This window comes from Stenella coeruleoalba, assembly GCF_951394435.1.
Source record: "Stenella coeruleoalba genome assembly, chromosome: 1".
NCBI classification, from domain to species: Eukaryota; Metazoa; Chordata; class Mammalia; order Artiodactyla; family Delphinidae; genus Stenella; species Stenella coeruleoalba.
In genome coordinates this window covers 165,640,883-165,661,460 of record NC_137169.1, presented here as the reverse complement: position 1 = coordinate 165,661,460, position 20,578 = coordinate 165,640,883, and the positions used below count along the sequence as shown (strand labels likewise).

At 35.5% G+C, this 20,578-nt stretch overlaps 1 protein-coding gene across 6 annotated transcripts in view; it reads right to left on the bottom strand.

Annotated features, from left to right (window-relative positions):
• The window catches only part of SYT14 (synaptotagmin 14), a 232,767-nt gene that overhangs the window by 73,605 nt on the left and 138,584 nt on the right, over nt 1-20,578 (bottom strand). For 5 of the 6 annotated variants that reach the window (XM_079922065.1, XM_079922064.1, XM_079922061.1 and 2 more), the window contains one exon: nt 4,250-4,521. In XM_079922065.1, the coding sequence (XP_079778191.1) occupies nt 4,250-4,521 (272 nt within the window). Of the gene's footprint in view, nt 1-3,445; nt 3,517-4,249; nt 4,522-20,578 lie in introns of all 6 variants that reach the window. The other variant, XM_079922066.1, reaches the window with a different exon arrangement.

Genomic DNA, 20,578 nt, shown 5'->3' with positions numbered 1-20,578 from the left:
ACTTCCATGTATATTTCTGCTCCTTTTGTAAAAAAAATTACTAAATTTGTAACATTATAAACAAAACAACTGACAGCTCAATATTAGGCTGGAGAGAAAGAGAACATAAATGAAAGTATAATGCTACTGAAAAATTTGGTACCATTTTCAGATTTGTTTCAAATGTCCCCATCCGTAATAGAATGTTAACACATTTAGGCTTGAAAATCAATGGAAATGTGAAATATGAAAGTATAAACACAAAGGCCTCAAAATACTTGCAGCCAAATATTTATTTTCCATAACACACACACACACTACTTCAATTTTTAACCAGAATTTAAAACTACGTATTATTTTCTAATACTAATTACTGTTGAAAATGGCAGAATACATATTCCAAAAGTTCAAGAAAGCACGAAACTATATATTTTAATTGTAAGGTTAAAAGAAACTGTACCTCTTTTGCCTGGAATTGTCTAAAGTTCCTGCTAGTCTAACTATCTGGAATGTAATAGGAGTTTCAGCTAGTGACTAACAGGGCCAAATTCAGCTCTCTGACTTTTCAGCTATACCACCTCACCCCTTCAAATATTTTAATAAATATTAAGTGTTTTTCATTTTAAAATGTGGGCCAATTTTATAATCTTCTGAATTTTTCTGAACTTTTATTTAATGCGTACTGTAGTAGGCACTACTACTGACTCTTGGTCTTCCCTTTTCGCATGCCTCAAAAAAACTACCTGGGTTTTAGCCAGAAACACATTGTCTGGCAAGAAACTTTACTTTGAAGTCTTCCTTACAACTGATATAGCAATGAAATTCTGCTCTAGCCAAAGGGAGAGAAACAGAGTTCAGTATGAAACATCCAGATCAGGTTTGTAGAAAAAATTACATGCTCTTCACTCTCTATCTCTCACTCTTCCCACAAGCAGATACACAGATAGGATGTGTGGGTCAGCTTGGACCATGTGGATTAGGACAACACCCTAGGGGACAGAAGAGTGACTAAAAAGCAGGAACTGGGCCCCTGGATGATGTTGTAGAGCAAAGTCACCTACTCACCCAGGAGTATTGTTAAATGAAAGACGAACAATCTTCTGTGGTTTTGTATCTGTATTTGCCATTGTACTTGTCTCCTTGTTACAGCAGCTTAACATGTGCCTAACTATTGCACCTACTATGTGCCAGGACATATTTTTGGGTGGGGGATGCAGCAGAGAACCAAAAAGACACAAGTCTTTGACCTCATAGATCTTACATGTCTACCTACGATGACTCAATTTTGTATGGTGTACGGAAGAAAAGATGACAAGTAAAGAAGAATACTTTAGGAGTAGGAACAAACTCTCATAGAATAATTCAGTTTTTTATGCAATATGATTAGATCAGGGTAAAAATATTCTTACTCTGTTAAATTGACAGTTTAGAACAAAATGTTTTACTGCATGCTACTTCATAATTGCTAATTAAATGATTAATTACATTAATTTATTTTTCAATTAAATATTTTCTAAAACAGTGTCATGACAGCTAAGATTTTCAAGGTAATAAAGATTTTTATACGGTCTCAGATAACTATTTCTGAATTTTGTTTCTCTTGGTGCCTCCCTTTTTTTTTTTTTTCCTGGGCATTCCTTGTGAAACTGAGGGTTAAAAGGGTGGGACTTTTACAGATAAAAGCTACTATTTGTATTCTACAAACAGATAATTAGAAAATAATCCCTCTTTTCAAGGTTCTAAGTCAAAGTTTTCAATAATCTTTAGCCAGCAACAGGTCATCAATACAGTTAATGAACTCCTTGCCAGGGAATCCTTCTGAACCCTCCTCACTCCTCTCCTAGTTCAACTGTGTAGGAAGATAGGTTCTAAAATAGCTGGATCCTGGATTAAACCAATAGGAAGGTAAGAATTTTCTATTTGATAAATAATATCTATTAAAGGAATGGTAGGAAGCAAAGTAAACTTGAAAAAACACAAGAATGAGTTTTACACTAACACAGGCTATCAGCACCTAAATATTTATGTGACATGCATTTGCTGTAGTTTGAACATAGTGTTTCGCTGTAGAAGACACAAAAACAAGCAGGATGGAGGAGACTCAATAAGAAGTGTTAACACAGCAAGCTTCTGAAATATGGGCAAAACTCACAGGTTCTGTTAACTACAGATAATAAGTAAGGAATTAACTTGGGAGACACAGGCAGAATTCAGAACATGTGGTAAATATATATAATAACTAAGTTAATAACTTGTTAAGATATGTCAAAGACAGAATTAACAGAAAATAAGATAGAACAAATGACTATTACCTATGGAAAGGGATGGAAAGGCCAAGCTATGATCATGTCACCTCTGGGCTGACAGCTCTGTCACCCACGTGTTCTATTAAGAAATGCAGATAAAATCTATGTCTATTTAGTAGACTAACTGCAAGTTTTACTTGTGGCCAGGAGTACTTGCCCCTGCATCTCTCCCATAAAACAAGTATGTGTTTTTGGCCCCTGGCACCCTTGTTCAAATCTCAACTTTTGTCCTTGTTACCGTGCCGTAATTAGGGAATGCTGATGGAGCAGAAAGAGTAAGACTGAACATAAGGACATTATATAAACCAGGATTCACACGGTGTTTGTTGTCTTGCCACCTGTATCTAAGGGCATCCTATCCTAAGTGTGTTCTCCTACCTTATCTTGCTCCTCTTCCTTCTTGCTTTACATTTGAAATAGCTTAAAACACACATACATACATGCATGCACACACACACACAAGTGTAACCTGAGCATCTTAATTTGGTCTGTGAGTCCTCTGGGATAGCTTGCCTGGTGGTGTACTTGGAGGGTACCGATACTTCAAAGTAATTTCGCACACAATGATTCAAGTCAAGAAGGGCAATAGAGCGTAGTTGTTAAGACCACTGTTTTTGTAGTCAGGCAGACCTGGCTTTGAATTACAGTTCTACTGTTTAAGAGCTACTTATACCTGGGCAACTTGCTTAATGCTCTGAGTCTTAATGTTTTCATTTCTAAAATGGAAATAACAACTTTCTGAAGATGAGGTTGTTAGAGTTAAATGAGCTATGTAAAGCTTATAGAAAAGTTATTGGCACAATTGGTGATAGCTATTATTATTGTTGTTAGTTCCACAATCCAGGTTTCACTGTTTATGTGCTGGCTATCTATATAGTTTGCAAATCTATAAAATAGTTATCTCAAATTTGCTCAGGTACAAAACATGGAGAAATATTCTTTGTGGAAAATGATGAAATACTACTATGTTAAATTTATAATACCAATGCAGAATTTTCTTCTAAGTTAGATAAGTTAGATACTATATAATAATATTAGAAATAGTAGAAGAGTAGTAACAGATAAAAAGTGTTCCTAGAAATTATATAAGAAAAACTTTGAGGAAATTCTATTCAGAGCTGTACTTTCATTATTTAATTTTGGCAGTAGATAAAATTCACCTAGTAAGAACACTGACACACTGCAGTATCATGAAATGTTGTCTGGGACAAAAGTTGTAAAAACTTGCCATCTGGAAAAAAAGGAAACCTAAAAGTAAATACTGCCTAATGAAAACCTCTAGATTACCTTTATAGATTTTATCATCATTGAAAGATTAAAACAAATCCCTTTTACAACATGGAAAGACTTCAAAAGTATAACACACTTATTTTTGTTGTTGTTTTCACATTTTTTGCTCCAAAAAAAGAAAATAACTTAAAACACAACCAACCAACCTCTCTGAATGCATGATGCCATGAATTCAAATTTCATTAGTAAAGCTGAGCATCACTTATCCCTTCCATATTCCATGGTATGGAAATGCAGACATTATTCTGAAAGGCTTGTAAAACATTAAAGGGCCACCTCCCAATAGTAAAAATATCCAAATAAAATAATTTAAAAAATAAACACAAACATAAATAGGAACCTTAAGATAAAAGAAATGGGTAATTCCAGAATGTTTTATGTAAAATGTTAAAAAAAATTTTTTTTAAACCCCTACTGAGGTTGAACCCTGAGGCAAGATACTTCTCAATATCTTGCATATTGCTCTCATTTTTATCTACCTGTCCTCTTTTGAAAGGGAGTTGGAGGATGGTTGGGACGGCCCTGAAAAATCTGCTGGATAAAAACAGAAACCGGTACCATAAGCCATAAAGGACAAGATAGTGATAAAACCTTCTGACCAAGAGGATAAGCACAGGATTATTATTATCTTCCAAATAACATTCATTTAAAAACTTCTATGTGCTTTTACTTACTTCAGGGCTCAGGACTGCAGTGCTGTCACTTGGAACATCTTCTTCATATCCTTTATTATGAAAACTTTCTATTTCATGACCTGTGCTTCCTTCACTTGGACACTTGTTATATGAGCATCTTGGACTGTTGCTGCAGTGGGAAAATTCACATTTACTGTCCCCAATTTCTGAGGGTGTACATGAGAGATGGGGAGAACCACTGTCATCCTGATATGGTGGTGGCTGCAATTCATCCAGTGGGGGTGTTCTTCTCATTCTCTGAATGCAGTTTCCTGATAATGATTAAGAATCTGGTCACTGTTTCCAATTAGCCTCGACATGCAGTACAGTCCACAATAATTGTAATAACTTAAAAAAACTGGATTAAGATTCTGTGGCAAAGTAACTACTAGATTTACTAATGAGTTGTCTTCTTCCCTAGTTCAGATGCAGAAATCAAATAATCTGGTTTCCCATTCCTCTCCTCCTGCATAATAAGATCAGGAAAAATAAAAGTTATATAACAAGACCCTGTTTTATACTATAAAAATGGGAGAGCAAAAAATACTAAGTGAAATTGATGATTTATTTAGGTCTTTCTTTCAAAACAATCCTAGAGCATACAAACTTCATTTATTCCCTTATGATCTGTGACCTCTCTAGCCACAATAGTAAAAGTATGGTAGGTGAAACAAATATAAACCTCATTTATTGTCTTCAGTTACTGAGATGAACTTAAACTAGCATTCATCTTAGCAGAGTCGGAAACTATTTTTCCACATCTATCCTAGATCCAGAATCCTGGAATGGGTGCACTCTGAATGGAGGCCTAATTCCCCCATCCCCAGCAAAGCCTGAAGGCTGCATTCCACCCCACCTGCATTATAAAGAGGCCACACCCTGCCCCACCACACCCTGAATCTGTATTCCTTCTAAAGTACGGCTCCACCTTGTCCATGGCACGCATCTCCACCTCCAGCAGTTAATCTGAAACCACATTTTCTTCCTCTCTTAAATTATGCTTTTAACTTTTACTGTAATGATGTATCTAAATAACTGAGAATAAACACGTCTGTGAACAGGATAGAGGTGGGGACAGGAGGGTATGTAAGGAAATAGAGTTCAGTATACAACTGAGGAATAGCTAAGTCTGTGTAGATAAATCCTGGACACAATAACAGATATTAAATTTAAACACTGCTCATTTCTTCCTTTAATGGACTGTGACGCTCCTTTCTCAAAAGGGACTCTGAAAAAAAGGTAGTTTGTATTGTAATTCTTATAATGGAGTTCAGTTCAAATGTTCAATAGGTCTTCTGTTCTTCCTTAGAAAAACTTTACATAAGAACTATAAAACTCATTGAAAAATTACTACAATGTCTGGTTCAAATGAAAAATATTGAACTTAGCATAGATTTACATATTTGCTCAGAAGCCCTAATTTTGTAAAAAGAAATTAAATGTCTCACCTACTGAGTCTAACATACCCACTTTAGAAAACATAAGCACAAAGTAGAAAAGTTAATGACTTAATATAGTTGAAGCTAAATTGGAGAAGACAGAATAGATTAAATAGATGGATTGCAAATAGTAGCTAATAAAACACAATAAACCAGATTTCAGAACAGGGCTTCCAGGAAAACTTTTGTTTTCCTGACAAAAGCAGGCAGACTCAACTGGCATGCCCCTTTTGTCCACTGGCCTTTCCCCCTCCTCCTGCTCGGAGGTGCTGCACTCATCTTGTAACCATGAAGTAACAAGCATGAGAATGAAAACTAAGAATAATGAAGAAGCATCTGAAAAATCACTAAGTAGCTATCTCCAAACTTCTTGATGCCTGAGACAAATAAATCCCTCTTTGTTAACAAAAACAGGGACTTCCCTGGCAGTCCAGTGGTTAAGACTCTGCGCTTCCACTGCAGGGGGCATGGATTCGATCCCTGGTCTGGGAACTAAGATCCCACGTGCCTCGCAGCATGGCCAAAAAACAAAAAACACAACAAAACCTGATATTTGAATTTTCTGTTGTTTCTAAATATATTCTCTACTGATAGTTTTTAAATCACTAAAACAACATCTTCTCTCCCTTTAAAATGTATATTTAATCAGCCATTGAATTATAAGTTAAATTGTAATATCTAAATACTTACTGTACCACGAAGTCAATCAAAAAATTCCCAATGTAGTGGTTCTAAGAATCAGCATGCCATCTTTTCCTTTACCTTAATTTTTTCAAAAAGAGAGATGATCTTTCCAAGAAGACTCTCAGCATATTACCCCACAGATCTCACTGGACAGAACTGGGTCACATGTCTATTTCTAAACCCATCTGTGGTAGGGGGAATGTGATTACCATAAACGGTTTAGATTAATCAGAAGCCATCATATTGAAGCTGGGGATGGGATCCATTTCACTGTTCATATCTATATGGAAAAGAGTAGATGCCACTCACCAAGAAAAAAAAAGAGAGAAGACTCAAATTAGAAATGAAAGAAGAGAAATTACAATTGATACCACATATAAAAAGGATCATAAGAGATTAGTATGAAAAATTATATACCAACAAATTGGACAACCTGGAAGAAATGGATAAATTCCAAGAAACATACAATCTACCAAGACCGAATCATGAAGAAATAGAAAATCTGAACAAACCAATTACTAGTAAGGATATTGAATCAGTAATCAACTTCCCAACAAACAAAAGTCCAGGATCAGATGGCTTTGCTGGTGAATTCTATCAAACACTTAAAGAAGAATTAATACCAGTCCTTCTCAAACTCTTATAAAACACAGGTGAGGAGGGAACACTGGCAAACTCGTTTTACGAGGCCAGCATTACCTAAAGCCAGACAAGGACACTACAAACAAAGAAAATTACAGGCCACTATTCCTGATGAATACAGACGCAAAAGTCCTCAACAAAATATTAACAAACTGAATTCAAGAATATATTAGGAGGATCATACATCATAATCAAGTAGGAGTTATTCCAGGGGATGGTTCAACATATGGAAACCAATCAATGTAATAAAAAACATTAACAAAGTGAAATATAAAAATAATATGATCATTTCAATAGATACAGAAAAAGCATTTGGTAAAATTCAACATCCATTCATGATAAAAACCCTCAACAAACTGGGTACAGAGGGAACATACATCAACATAATAAAATCCATATATGAAAAGCCCACAGCTAACATCATACTCAACAGTGAAAAGCTGAAAGCTTTTCCTCTAAGACTGGGAACAAGATAAGGATGCTGATTTTCACTGCTTTTATTCAACATGGTCCTGGAAGTCCTAGCTACAGCAATTAGGCAAGAAAAAAAAAAGACATCCAAATTGGAAAGGAAGAAGTAAAACTGTCTCTATTTGCAGATGACATAATATTATATATAGAAAACCATCAGGAGTCCACCAAAAAACTGTTAGAGCTAATAAACATAATCAGTAAAGTTGGTGGATACAAAATCAATATAAAAAAATCAGTTGTGTTTTTATCAACTAACAATGAATTATCATAAAAAGAAATTAAGGGAAAAAAAATCCCATTTACAATTGCATTAAAAAGAATAAAATACCAAGGAATAAATTTAACCAAGGAGGTGAAAAGACCTGCACACTAAAAACCGTAAGACACTGATGAAAGGAGTTGAAGACACAAATAAAAATGGAAAGATATTCTGTGCTCATGGATTGGATGAATATTGTTAAAATGTTCATACTACCCAAAGCAATCTACAGATTCAATGCAATCGCTATCAATATTCCAATGGCATTTTTTCCATAGAAATAGAATAAAAAATTCTAAAATTTGTATGGAAACACAGAAGGTTCCAAATAGCCAAAGCAATTTTGAAAAAGAAGAAGAAAGCTGGCGGTATCACACATTCTGATTTGAAAGTGTATTACAAAGCTATAGTAATCAAAACAGTATGGTATTGGCAAAAGAGCAGACACATAGATAAAGAGAACAGAATAGAGAGCCCATAAATAAACCCACACATGTACGGTCAATTAATTTATGACATAGGAACCAAGAATATACAATGGGGAGAGGACAGTCTCTTCAATATATGGTGGTGGGAAAACTGAACGGCCACATGCAAAATAATGAAATTGAACTACTGTCTGACCTCATATACATAAATCAACTTAAAACATAAGACCTGAAACCATAAAACTCCTAGAAGAAAACATAGTGGGTAAGCTCCTTGACATTGTTCTTAATATTTTAGATCTGACACCAAAAGCAAAGGCAACAAAAGCAAAAATAAACAAGTAGGATTACGTCAAACTAAACAGCTTCTGCACTGCAAACAATCAACAAAATTAGAAGGCGACCTACAGAATGGTGGAAAATATTTGCAAATCATATATCTGATACGGTGTTAATATCCAAAATACATAAAGAACTCACACAACTCAGCGAAAAAACAATCTGATTAAAAAATGGGTTGAGAAACTAAAAAATGTCTTTGGTAAAAACTTTCTTTTTCTAGAAGATATCCAAATGGCCAATAGGTACATGAAAAGGTGTTCAAACCACTAATCATCAGAGAAATGCAAATCAACCACAATGAGATATCAACTCACACCTATCAGAATGGTTATTATCAAAAAGACAAGAGATAACAAGTGCTGGCTAGGATGTGGAGAAAAGGGAATCCTTGTGCACTGTTGGTAGGAGTGTGAACTGTTGAAGCTACTATGGAAAACAATATGGAGATTCCTCAGAAAAATTAAAAATAGAACTACCATATGATCCAGCATTTCCACTTCTGGGTATTTATCTGAAGGAAATGAAATCACTATCTTGAAAAGATATTTGCACTCCCATATTCACTGAAGTGTTATTTATAATAGCTAAGACATGGCAACAACTTAAGCGTCCATCAGCGAATGAATGGATAAAGATAATGTGGTATATACACACGACAGACTATTATTCAGCCATAAAAATGAAGGAAATCCTACCATTTGTGACAACAGGGATGGACGTTGAGGACATTGTGCTAAGTGAAATAAGTCAGAAAGAGAAAGATAAATACCGTATGATGTCACTTATATCTAAAAAAAACCGAATTCATAGATACGGAGAACAGTTGTTGGCAAAAAAAAGGCAGGGATGAGGGTGGGGGGGAAAGGGTGAAGGTGGTCAAAAGGTACAAACTTCCAGTTATAAGATAAATAAGTCCTGGGGATGTAATGTATAGCACAGGGACTACAGTTACTACTACTGTATTGTATATTTAAAATTTGTTGAGAGTAGAATAAAAGTAGATAAAAGTTCTTATCAGAAGAAAAAATTTGTAACTACATGAAGTGACTGATGTTAACTAAACTCACTGTGATAACCATTTTGCAATATTTACATATATCAAACCAGTATGTTGTACACCTTGGAATAATACAAAGTTGTATGTCAATTAAACCTCAATAAAACTGGGAAAAGTAAAAAATGACTCAATATTTCCGTTCCAAAATACACTAATGGGAGTAAAAAAATACACACACATTAAACAAAACAAAACAAAAAAGTAGATGCCTAAAGATTCCAGGAAGGAGAAAGATAAAGGATCCTTGCCCTCCTTATACATCAGTCTGGCAGTTGATTTCAGTTTTCATTTTTATTAAAATATCTTCTCTTTCTGTAGCTCTTTTTCCACTTTAATAATCCTTCTCTGAACTTTTTATGTGGACAGCACGACACAATTTCTGTCTGGTGATTATGTTATACCTTACTTCCTTTGGTTTACTTTTAATATATCAGGTCCCTGCCTAGTTGCCACCAACTATGGGACTTACACAGCTGAGCTCCAGTCGTCTGGCTCTTATTTAGATTTAGTGTAAATGTGCTCCAAAGACCAAGGCACAAGTTACTCCAAAGAAGTTTAGTGATATTTAAAGGTGCTAAGTAGGTTCCATGGGTAGACTTCAATACTGTTTCTGGATTTGAGAGAGACAATTTTAAAGCTGTGAATTGGAATATATAAAATATTTTGGAACATATAAATGAGATATATATATATATAATATACATAAACATTGGAATATATAAATTGTATATATGTAGGTTTATATAATTATATATTATTGTATAAATCCTCAAAGCTTTGAAAATAATATTAACACACTTTTCTCTTTCCTTTTCAGTTTACTCTTGCACTTTACTTTTCAAAGTGAAGAACACCAAATGTATCTGGAATCTAAATTTCATAAAAAAGATAGTTATGAGGATTTCTCCTTTTTTAACTTTTGCAATAATATCTTTTTTCTCTAGTTGATAACTGCTTTATATTGTCTATACAGTGTAATAACTAAGAGTTGGCTTAAAATGAATTGCTATTGCAAACATTTTAAGACAATTGTTTTTATAAAATAACACAAGTTATGTTGGAGTTGTTAAATTATACTGTAAACATCCAGCCTTGGGAAGAAATTTTTTGTGGGACTATCAAACACCAAAATGATGATGATGCCCTACTATTACTTTATCCCTCATTTTACAACCAAATTTCATACCCTATTTTATGGAAATGATATATCCATAAAAGGGTTCATGCATGAATATATTTTAAGCATTTTAATTTTCCATTTGCATATTGCACGGTACCTACAAAACAAGACAAAGTATCTTCCTACTCTAGAAAAAAACAGGATGCATGCATATCAGGAATATGGCCTGTAGTTCTTAACATCATGTTTTAAGACAGTGGTTTTCAGAGTTTGGGAACTGCAACTCTAAAAAGTGGTGAATGTTCAACATCTGTAGAATTCATATTTCTTTTCAAATGCCTGGGGATACTTGCCAAAATTGATCATATACTGGGTAATAAATTAAGGCTCAACACACTTCTCAAAACTGGAAGTGTAAAAAGGATGTTATCTAACCACAGTGGAATTAAACTAGAAATCACAATCAAAAATATAACTAAAAAATCGATAGATATCTAGATAAAATAACAAGAAATTAAGATGAACTTCTAAATTGCCCATGGATTAAAAAAGAAATCATAATAGAAATTAGAAAACATATTGAAAATAATGATATTAAAAATAATCCACAGAAATACTTGTGGAAAAGTGAGAAAGCAGTAGTGTATATATAGACATATAAACACTACCAAATGTAAAATAGATGGCTAGTGGGAAGCAGTCGCGTAACGCAGGGAGATCAGCTCAGTGCTTTGTGACCAGCTAGAAGGGTGGGATAGGGAGGGTGGGAGGGAGGGAGACGCAAGAGGGAAGAGGTATGGGAACATATGTATGTGTATAGCTGATTCACTTTGTTATAAAGCAGAAACTAACAACAACAAAAAAAGAAATACTTGTGGAATGTGGCTAAGAAGGATATTTACAGGCTTAAATGCATATGCCAGGGAGGGCAGGGGAGAGAGGAAGGCTGAAAACAATGATCTAAGTACCCATTTCAAGACGTTAAAAATTTAAAAAACATACAAGTGAAACTCAAACAAAGTAGGAGGAATGAAATTAGGAGAAGAAATCAAAAAAAGAAAACACGCATACAATAGAAAGCATCAGCAAACCAAAATAAAATTCACTGAGAACACTAATAAAATTAATAAGCTGCTAGAAGAGACTAGTCAGGAACAAAAGAGAGATGGCATAAATTATTAATATCAAGAGTAAAAAGGAAGACATCATTTCAAATCCTTTAGACATTAAAAAGATAGCAAGCTTTCCCTTTGTTCTTCCCTTTTTGGAAATTTATCAGTTCTAAAGCTCTTCAGCGGGGCAGAGGCAGGCAGTGGTCTGCCCTGGTGGTGGCACAAGAAGCCGCAGTGGCCCGGAGCCGTATGTCAGAGCACAAGTCGGGTGAGGAGGGCCTTCATTCAGGGAGAGGCCAGAAGTGAGATGTCAGAGCACAAGGAAGGCAAAGAGGACATCATACATGGGGCAGCACCATGCAGCATGATGGAACCCAATCTGGATGAGAAAGGCCCAGCATAGGGAACCAGAGCCTCAGCAGGATAAGAAGGTTCCCATGGACAGGAAGCCTAGTCTGGGGCAACAGAGCCCAAACAGAGTGAGGAGTGTGTCTACACCCAGGGAAGGGGAGCCAGAGCCTGAGTAGGATCAGAGCCACGGAGGGGGCACTGGTGTGGGCTGTTAAGTCCAGGAAGGCTGAGGAGGGCATCCACACAAACAGGTGGCCTGACACAGGCAAACCAGAACCTCAGCTGGATGGGGAGGGTATCCACATGGGAGGAGAGCCTAGAGTGCGCTGTCTGAGTCCAAGTGGTAAAAGGGGAAGTCCTGCAGTATGGGGTCAGAACCCAAGCAGGAAGTCAGAGCTTAGGTAGGATGATGAGGACATTCAATGTCGGGCAAGCTGGCCTGGGCTGTCAGAGTCCATGTTCTGAGGGTTACAAGGACATCCAGGAGTGGAAAAGGCTGTATGTGATACTGGAACGTAAATGGGGTGAAAGGGGGGGATGTGTGCAGAGTGATGGGGAGTGGTGTGGTGGTGATTAAACAATATATAATGGTTAATGCGAGCCAGTTCTTTCAGTGTTTGAAAAGGGAGTTACAAATATGGAAAGGGAAAACACTAGAATAAACTCTGTGGTGTTGGATTAGAATGAAAAGATATCAGTGTGAACTCAGGTTGTTAGTAATAGGTAGAACTATAGTGTAAATATGCATATAATGTGTGTACACACACACACATTCCTGAGTATACTAGCTCTATCCACTGAGAGGGCTTAAGAACAACACTTTGATAGCAATGAGCATACCTACTGCCCAGATCTTGGCTTTTCAATCAGTTCTTCACTAAAAGGAACCACGACTCCATGAAGAAATGGCTAATTCCAGGGCTGAGAAAAGGAAAATACAAGACAAGCCTAGACAAGCTTCTTGTGTTGAGAGTTAAGGACACACTCAAAGAATGATGGGGTCGTGTCAAAAGGACAAAGAAACCAGCTTGAAGGGGTTCACACTGACTAAATCCCACTAACAATTTGAGCTTCAAAATAAATAATTATAGTAACCGATTATAAGACATTGAGAAAAAGAGGAAACCATGAATCCATCTAGATATAAATATAAGAATAAACTGAAAGAATTTTGAGAAATACGTCATTTATGTAGTTAGAAATACATTCTGACAAAGGACTTAATTATCAAGAGTAACTTAGGAGAGAAGCCTGGTACACACCTCCTTAATGACGAGATCAAACTGAACATTCTGAGTAACGGGATAAATCAAAATTGTGCATTACCTGATAAGACGCAATGAGAAGAATATGGTACCACTTCCAGCTAGAGATGCATAACCTGAATCTAGTTGTGATGAATATCAGACAAACTCAGATATTCTAAAAAACAAGTGTAATCTCCAAAAGGGAATGACCAAAGAACTGTGCTAGACCGAGGGAGACTAACAAGACATGGTAACTAAATGCAAGGCATGATTTTGAACTAGATCCTTTTATAATGCACATTATTTGGACAACTGTTGACCTTGAGTGGGTTCCGAGAATTAAATGTTAAAAATATATCAGTATTAATGTCTTACTTTTGATGGTTGGATTACAGTTATGTAAGAGAATATTCCTACTTGTAAAAAATATACACTAATGTATTTAGCGTCAGATCAGCAAGCCATTTACCCTCAAATGACTCAAGGTGGTAAAAAGGACTGTAAAGTTGTTCTATAAATGCAAGATGGATTTAACATTAGAAAATTAATCTATCAAATTCACTGCATTTAAAGAATAAAAGTTAAAAGTAATGTGATAATTGTAACAGATTTTGGTTTTTTTACTTATCCAGCTTTAATAATTATTAAAAATTGTACCACTGTATTTCATTTACATCTTCCATTTTCCACACACACCCTTTCTGGATTATTTCAAAGTAAAGATTTTAAAAAGCATTTGATGAAATTAATTATCCATTCATGATAAAAAATCTCTGTGCAAACAAGGAATAGAAGGCAATTTCTTTTAACTCATAAAGGGTATCTTTGAAAGTCTTATAGCAAACAACCAATTTACTGGTGAAATGTTGAAAACTTTACCTCTGAGATCAGGAATGAGACAAAGATGCCTTTTAGCACCACCTCTATTCAACAATGTACTGGAGGTCCTAGCCAGTGTAATAAGGTGAGAAAAAGAAGATGTAAAGGGATTGGAAAGAAAGAAATAAAACTGTCACTACTCGTAGATGATGACTGTGATATAGAAATCATAAAATAATTTAGAGATAAGCTATTAGAGTTAGTAAGCATATTTAGTAAGGACACTGGATACAAGATTAATATTTAAAAAATCAATTGAATCTCTACATACACACAATGAACAATTAGAAAGTGAAATTTAAAACCAATTCCACATATAATAGCATCAGATAATATCAAATATCTAAGAGTAAATTTCAGAAATCACCTTGCTTCTCTTTTTCCAGTTCTTGGGTTTACAGTTAGAATGTGTACTCTGAGCAACTGGCAGAATCCACACTTTGGCTTTCCAAGCAGCGTCTATATGTTACAGGAAGGGACAATTGGAAACACTGCAGTTTCCTTTCTCCAGCAACAAGACATCCCAAGGGAAAAGCAGAGATTAGTCTCAGCCAGAGACTTGAGAATTGCAGGTTTGGTGACTGCCTTCACTAGTTTGGCCTCTACAAAAATTAAGAGGCTTGAAAATTAATGGCAGATTATCATAAAGTTAATTAGAGGATGACTTAGCTGGAGCTGCCACTCCAGATGGAGCCTCCTTACTGAGCAAATTAACACAGCCTTGGTATTTGATATGTAGCTTTAATTTAGCAAATGCTTTTCCCTTCATAATAATCCAGAGAGCAAAAGCAACAGGTTATTTACATGTGGGAAGGACAGATACGTCTACTGCCCTGCTTCAGGGAAACATAATAAAATATTCTTGCTCTATGCCGTGATCCGCTTTTGCAGAGACTTTGGCTGCCTCCACATTCCACGCTCCATCTCCTTGATCCTGCTCTAGAAGACAGCAATCTATTAGGATTTGTAAGAGTAGAAGAGTTGACAGATGAAGTTTCTTGGCAAATTTACATGTGTAACAGAAGTGAGGACTAAATCTTAAGAAAACACAGGGCTTGCCTCCTCAATGAAGTTCTTGAGGATCCAGGGTATGCTAGAATATTCCTCCCAAAGTCAAAGAGCATTTGCTACCCCTTGTCTGCCTCCCACTAAGAAGGAGACAAAAAGTTTGGTTGGCCGCTTTAAACTTTGAGAGCAGCATGTTCCATAATTGAGTGTATAGCTCTGATCCATTTATAAGGTAAAATAAAAAGCTATTAGCTTTGAGTAGCACCCAGAGCAAGTTAAGTCTCTCCAGATGATCCGGGTACAGTAGCATAAGCTCTACACGTGACCTTTAAGACTCAGCAAACCAAATGTCTTCAAATGTCTGCAGTAGGTCATGATGCTTAAAAGTATCATTGAGAAGTTCTGATGGTAGAATTGCATTGGAGGCCTTTAGATATTTTTAATTATGATGTTTTCGTACCTCCAAACACATTTTATTAGACGACAGAGTTCAGATTATTTTTGCACCATGCCTTGAAACCCTAATCTTTCTTACTTTATTTCCCTGGTAGCTTGAAATAATTCCTGATTCAAACCATACTTCGCATGTAGCTACTGACTTTCTAATAGTACAATCTTACTCAGCACATCTACTTTCTGAGTCAAAAATCAATTCATTGCCTCTCATTTCTTGACTCTTAGGTTTTGATAAAAGATCATACTCACTTCCACAAGTGAAATGAAAAGTGGTTTGTTGTTGAGAAACAGCTCCTGACCAAATATTAGTGTCAAACAGAGACTAACTGGAAGATCAAGGGACACCAGGTAGCAACGTGATCCAACCTGTCCAGTATGAAGCAGATCGCATGTGATCACCTAGCTATTGAGTTACGAATGTCAAGCTGTACTCCACCATCAAGGGGAATTGGCAGATCTTGCATGAGGACTAAGTAGGCTCTGAAGGCACAGGGAGGTATGATAGTTACTCCTGCCGTAGCTTGCTTCACCTGCGTGCACAGTCTCAAAGTATGCTGTGACTACTTAACTGAGGGTTAAAAAATTATGTCTAATGATATGCCCCAAACCAGCAGAACTGGAATTTTCTGGTATTATATAGGATTATAATCTTTATAATCTTTCAGAGGTGGCCCTGAAAGCTAAGAAAAAAGGAAACTCTTCTCAGTGGATAGAATTTGTAGCAGTCCGTTTGGTTTTCAACTTTGCTTAGAATAAGAGTTGGCCTCAATTAGTGGGTCCGGCCGGATGTAAGAACTTAGGAGAAGAAAGACTGGCAGACCTAGAATGGCTCTTGTGCCTGAAAATATTTACATTTCCAATATAGTTTAAAACACAAATATGCAGCAGATAACATGATTTCTAAAATTTAACCTCACACATTCGAATTATTTCCCAGATTGAAAGAACTTACAAGAACTTACAAATTCTTTCCCAGATTGAAAGAACTTACAACTTACAAGTTTCTAAGTTGTATAACAACTGCATTACTTTACTTTTTTGCTCTGCTCCTTAGATTGGAATTCCTAGTTTCATCCAATAGGATTTAAAATATAAACATTTCACATTAACTCTCTCCTAGCCTTCTCAGATGTATTCATCACCTACCTCCCAAATGTATCCACCCTCCCCCCAAATACACACATCCATGCATGTAGATTAGCCTAAGTGTTCCTACTAAATATTTCTACAACACACTTTGCTTCTATCGTGTACACTGTATTGTATTTATCCGTTCAGATATTATGAACTGTGAGCTCCCTGAGAGAGCAGGTACTGTCTCTTTTACCTTTGTACCTGCAGTGCGTAGCAACACAAAGCTTGAAACACAGTATATTACCTTAAACATTTTTGTTGATTAATGGGCAAAATAATTGTTGCAGAGGGATCTCAATGTGACCCAAACCTAACTGGCAAGGCAGTGAGACTTCTGGGTTTACAGACCATGAGCTCAAACTGTATTTTCTGTTTTAACATTAAGGAAATAAAAGAATTGCCGATATTACAAGATGTCACTAACTGTCCAACATTTTAGAACTCTTCTAGTTAAAGCATGTCACATTATTTCTGTGAACAAGAACTAGAGTCTAAGCAGGCCAAAACAGTCATCTGAGCTGAGGAGGCAGCTGAAGTGTGAAGTTTGAAGTGAAGGATTTGAGGCAGCTGAAGTGGCTGGAAATTGTGGGGCAGGGCACTGAAAAGGAGAAAGCTGTGCAGAGAACGGGGCCTCCAAAGTCTGTGTGGAGGACCCCAATGAGTCTGTGACCAAGAGTTAGCTGTACATGTGCAAAGACGGACCACCCAAGGCTTACCAGGTAGCAGTAACAGAGGTATTAGAAGTCAATCAGTGCTAGGGGGAATTCAGAGTGCCTTCCCATAATGGTTAGTTAGAGGATTACAATTAAGTCCTCCATTTAAAAAATCCTCTTTATTGTGGTATGATTTGTAGGCAGTAAAATCCAGCCATTTTGATGTAACCTTCAATGAGTTTTGACAAATGCATATAGTTCTGTAACCACCACCACAAAGGAGATATAGAATGTCTCCATTCCCCTAAAGTTTTCTCATGTCCCTTGGTCTCCCACAAGTTTTGCCACAGGCCAACCACTGATCTGCTTTCCTTCACTATAGTTATGCCTTTTACAGGATATCGTATAAATAGACTCACACAGTATATAGTCCTTTGTATCTGGCATCTTTTACTTCCTGTAAATGCTTCTGAGGTTCAACTATGTTTTTGCGTCTATCAGAAGTTTGTTACTTTTTGTTAATCTGTATTCTACTGTAGGGATACAATTTATCTTTCCAAACTGTTTCCCAACTGGCTCTACCATTTTGCATTCAAACTGCAATGCATAAGAGTTCCATTTATTCCACATCCTCACCAATATTTGGTACTGATAGTCTTTTAAATTTTAAGCATTTCACTGGCTGTGTAGTGATATCTCATTGTGGTTTTAGTTTGTGTTTCCCTAAATGACTAATGATTTGAGCATCTTTTCATGCATTTATTGCAAACGAGAAATTCATTACCAAGAGAGAAAAAGTACTGAATCTCTGAATATAATTGTGAATTTCTATTTCTCCTTTGCAATACATTTAAAATATTTTGTCCAAGTCTGTGGCTTGCCTCTTCATTTTATTAATAGTATCTTTTGAAGAGCAAAAGTTTTAATGTAGTCACAGTCATTCCAATTTTCTTCTATGATTCATGCCTTTTGACTCCTATCAATGAAATCTTTGCATAATGCAAAGTCACAAAGATTATCTATGTCTTCTCTAGTAATTAAATAAGTTTTACCATTTACATTTATGACCTATCTAGAATTAATTTTTGTGTATGCTGTGAAGCAAGGATTGGTGTTTATTATTTTTTCCATATGGATATCCAGTTGTTCCTAAACGACTTACTGAAAGACTTTTTTCCTCATTGAATTACCTGGGCACCTTGTTGAAAATAATTGTCATATATGTGTGAGTCTGCATTCTAGACTCTTCTGTTTCACTTAATTATATGTCTATCCTTGTGCCAATACCACACTTCCTTGATTACTGTGGCTTTACACTAAATCCTGAGATCAGGTAGTGTAAGCCCTTTAACTTTGCTCTTCTTTTCCACAACAGTTTTGACTATTCTATGCCCCTTTCATTTCCATAAATATTTTAGTCTGTCATATGCTACAAATAAAAAAAGGTCTGGTGGAATTTTAATGGAGATCATATTTAATCTGCAGATCAATTTGGGGAGAATAAACATCTTCACAATATTGAATCTTCCAATCAATTAACATGCTATACCACTACATTTAATTCTTGTTTACAGTCTCTTAACAATGTTTTGTAGTTTTCAGTGTCTTGCTTATTACTCTTATTCCTAAGGATTCGGTTTTATGATACTACTATAAATGATATTGTTTTAAAAATCATATTTCCCAATTGTTTTTGCTAATATATAGAAATACATTTGATATTTGTATATTGACCTGATATCCTAAAAATTCCTTGTAAATTTCTTAGAAATTTCTATATAATCATATCATCTGCAAGTAAAGATAGTTTGACGACTTCTTCCTTTCCAAGCTCTATGACTTTTTTTCCCCTTGCCTTATTGTTCTAGCTAGACTCTCACTTAAAAACACTAAATAGAAGTAGTGAGAGTGGAAATTCTTGTCATATACTGGATTTTACCAAAAAAAAAAAAGCATTCAATATTTCACCACTAAATATTATTAGCCTTGTGGGATTTAAAAATTTTGTTATTTTTTAGAGCCTGTAATCAGAGATTGAAAAAGTTTGATGGAAGGTTTTTATCATGAATCGAAGTTGAATATAGTCAAAAACATTTCTCCATCAAGTGTATTTGGCTACTTCTGAGTGGAGTGTTCTATCAATGTCAACAAAAAAAAAAACTGGTTGATTTTGTGGCTGAAGTCTTCTGCATCCTTATTGATTTTCAGTCTACTTCTCTTATTCATTACCGAGAGAAGTACTGAATCTCTGAATATAATTGTGAATTTGTTTCTCCTTTGCTTCAAGTTTATTGAAGCTGTTATTTAGGATGATTATGTCTTCTTGATGAATTGACTCAAATTCTTGTGGAAATGTCCCTTTTATCCCTGATAATAATACTTATTCTAAAGTCTTCTTTGATATTAATACAGCCTTCTCAGCTTCCTCTGAATTCATGTTTGCATAGTAGGTATATCATTTTTTTCTATCCTTTAACTTTTAAATTATCTATGCCTTTATACTTACATTAGGTTTCTCATACACAATATATGTTTGAATATTGCTTTAAAAAAACTCATCTGACAATATTTGCCTTTTAATTGGCATATTTAAATCATTTAGATTTAGCGTAATTATCAAAATCAAGGACTAACAAGCTTTCTCTAACAGACCACACAAAATAAATATTTTAGACTTTGTAGGCCACGTATAGTGTCTACCACACATTCTCTGTGTGTGTTTAATAATACTTTAAAACTGGAAAAATCTGGTATATACATACAAGAGAATATTATTCAGCCATAAAAAGGGATGATGTACAGCAGAAACTAACACAACATTGTAAAGCAACTATACTCCAGTAAAAATTAATTTAAAAAAACCTGATAATACCAAATGCTGGTGAGGATGTGGAGCTACAAGAACTCTCATTCATTGCTGGTGGGACTGCAAAATGGCTACAATCGTTTTAGTTGACAATTCCTTACAAAGCTGAACATAGTCTTACCTTACAATTCAGCAACTGTGCTCCTAGATAGTTACCCAATTGAGTTGAAAATGTATG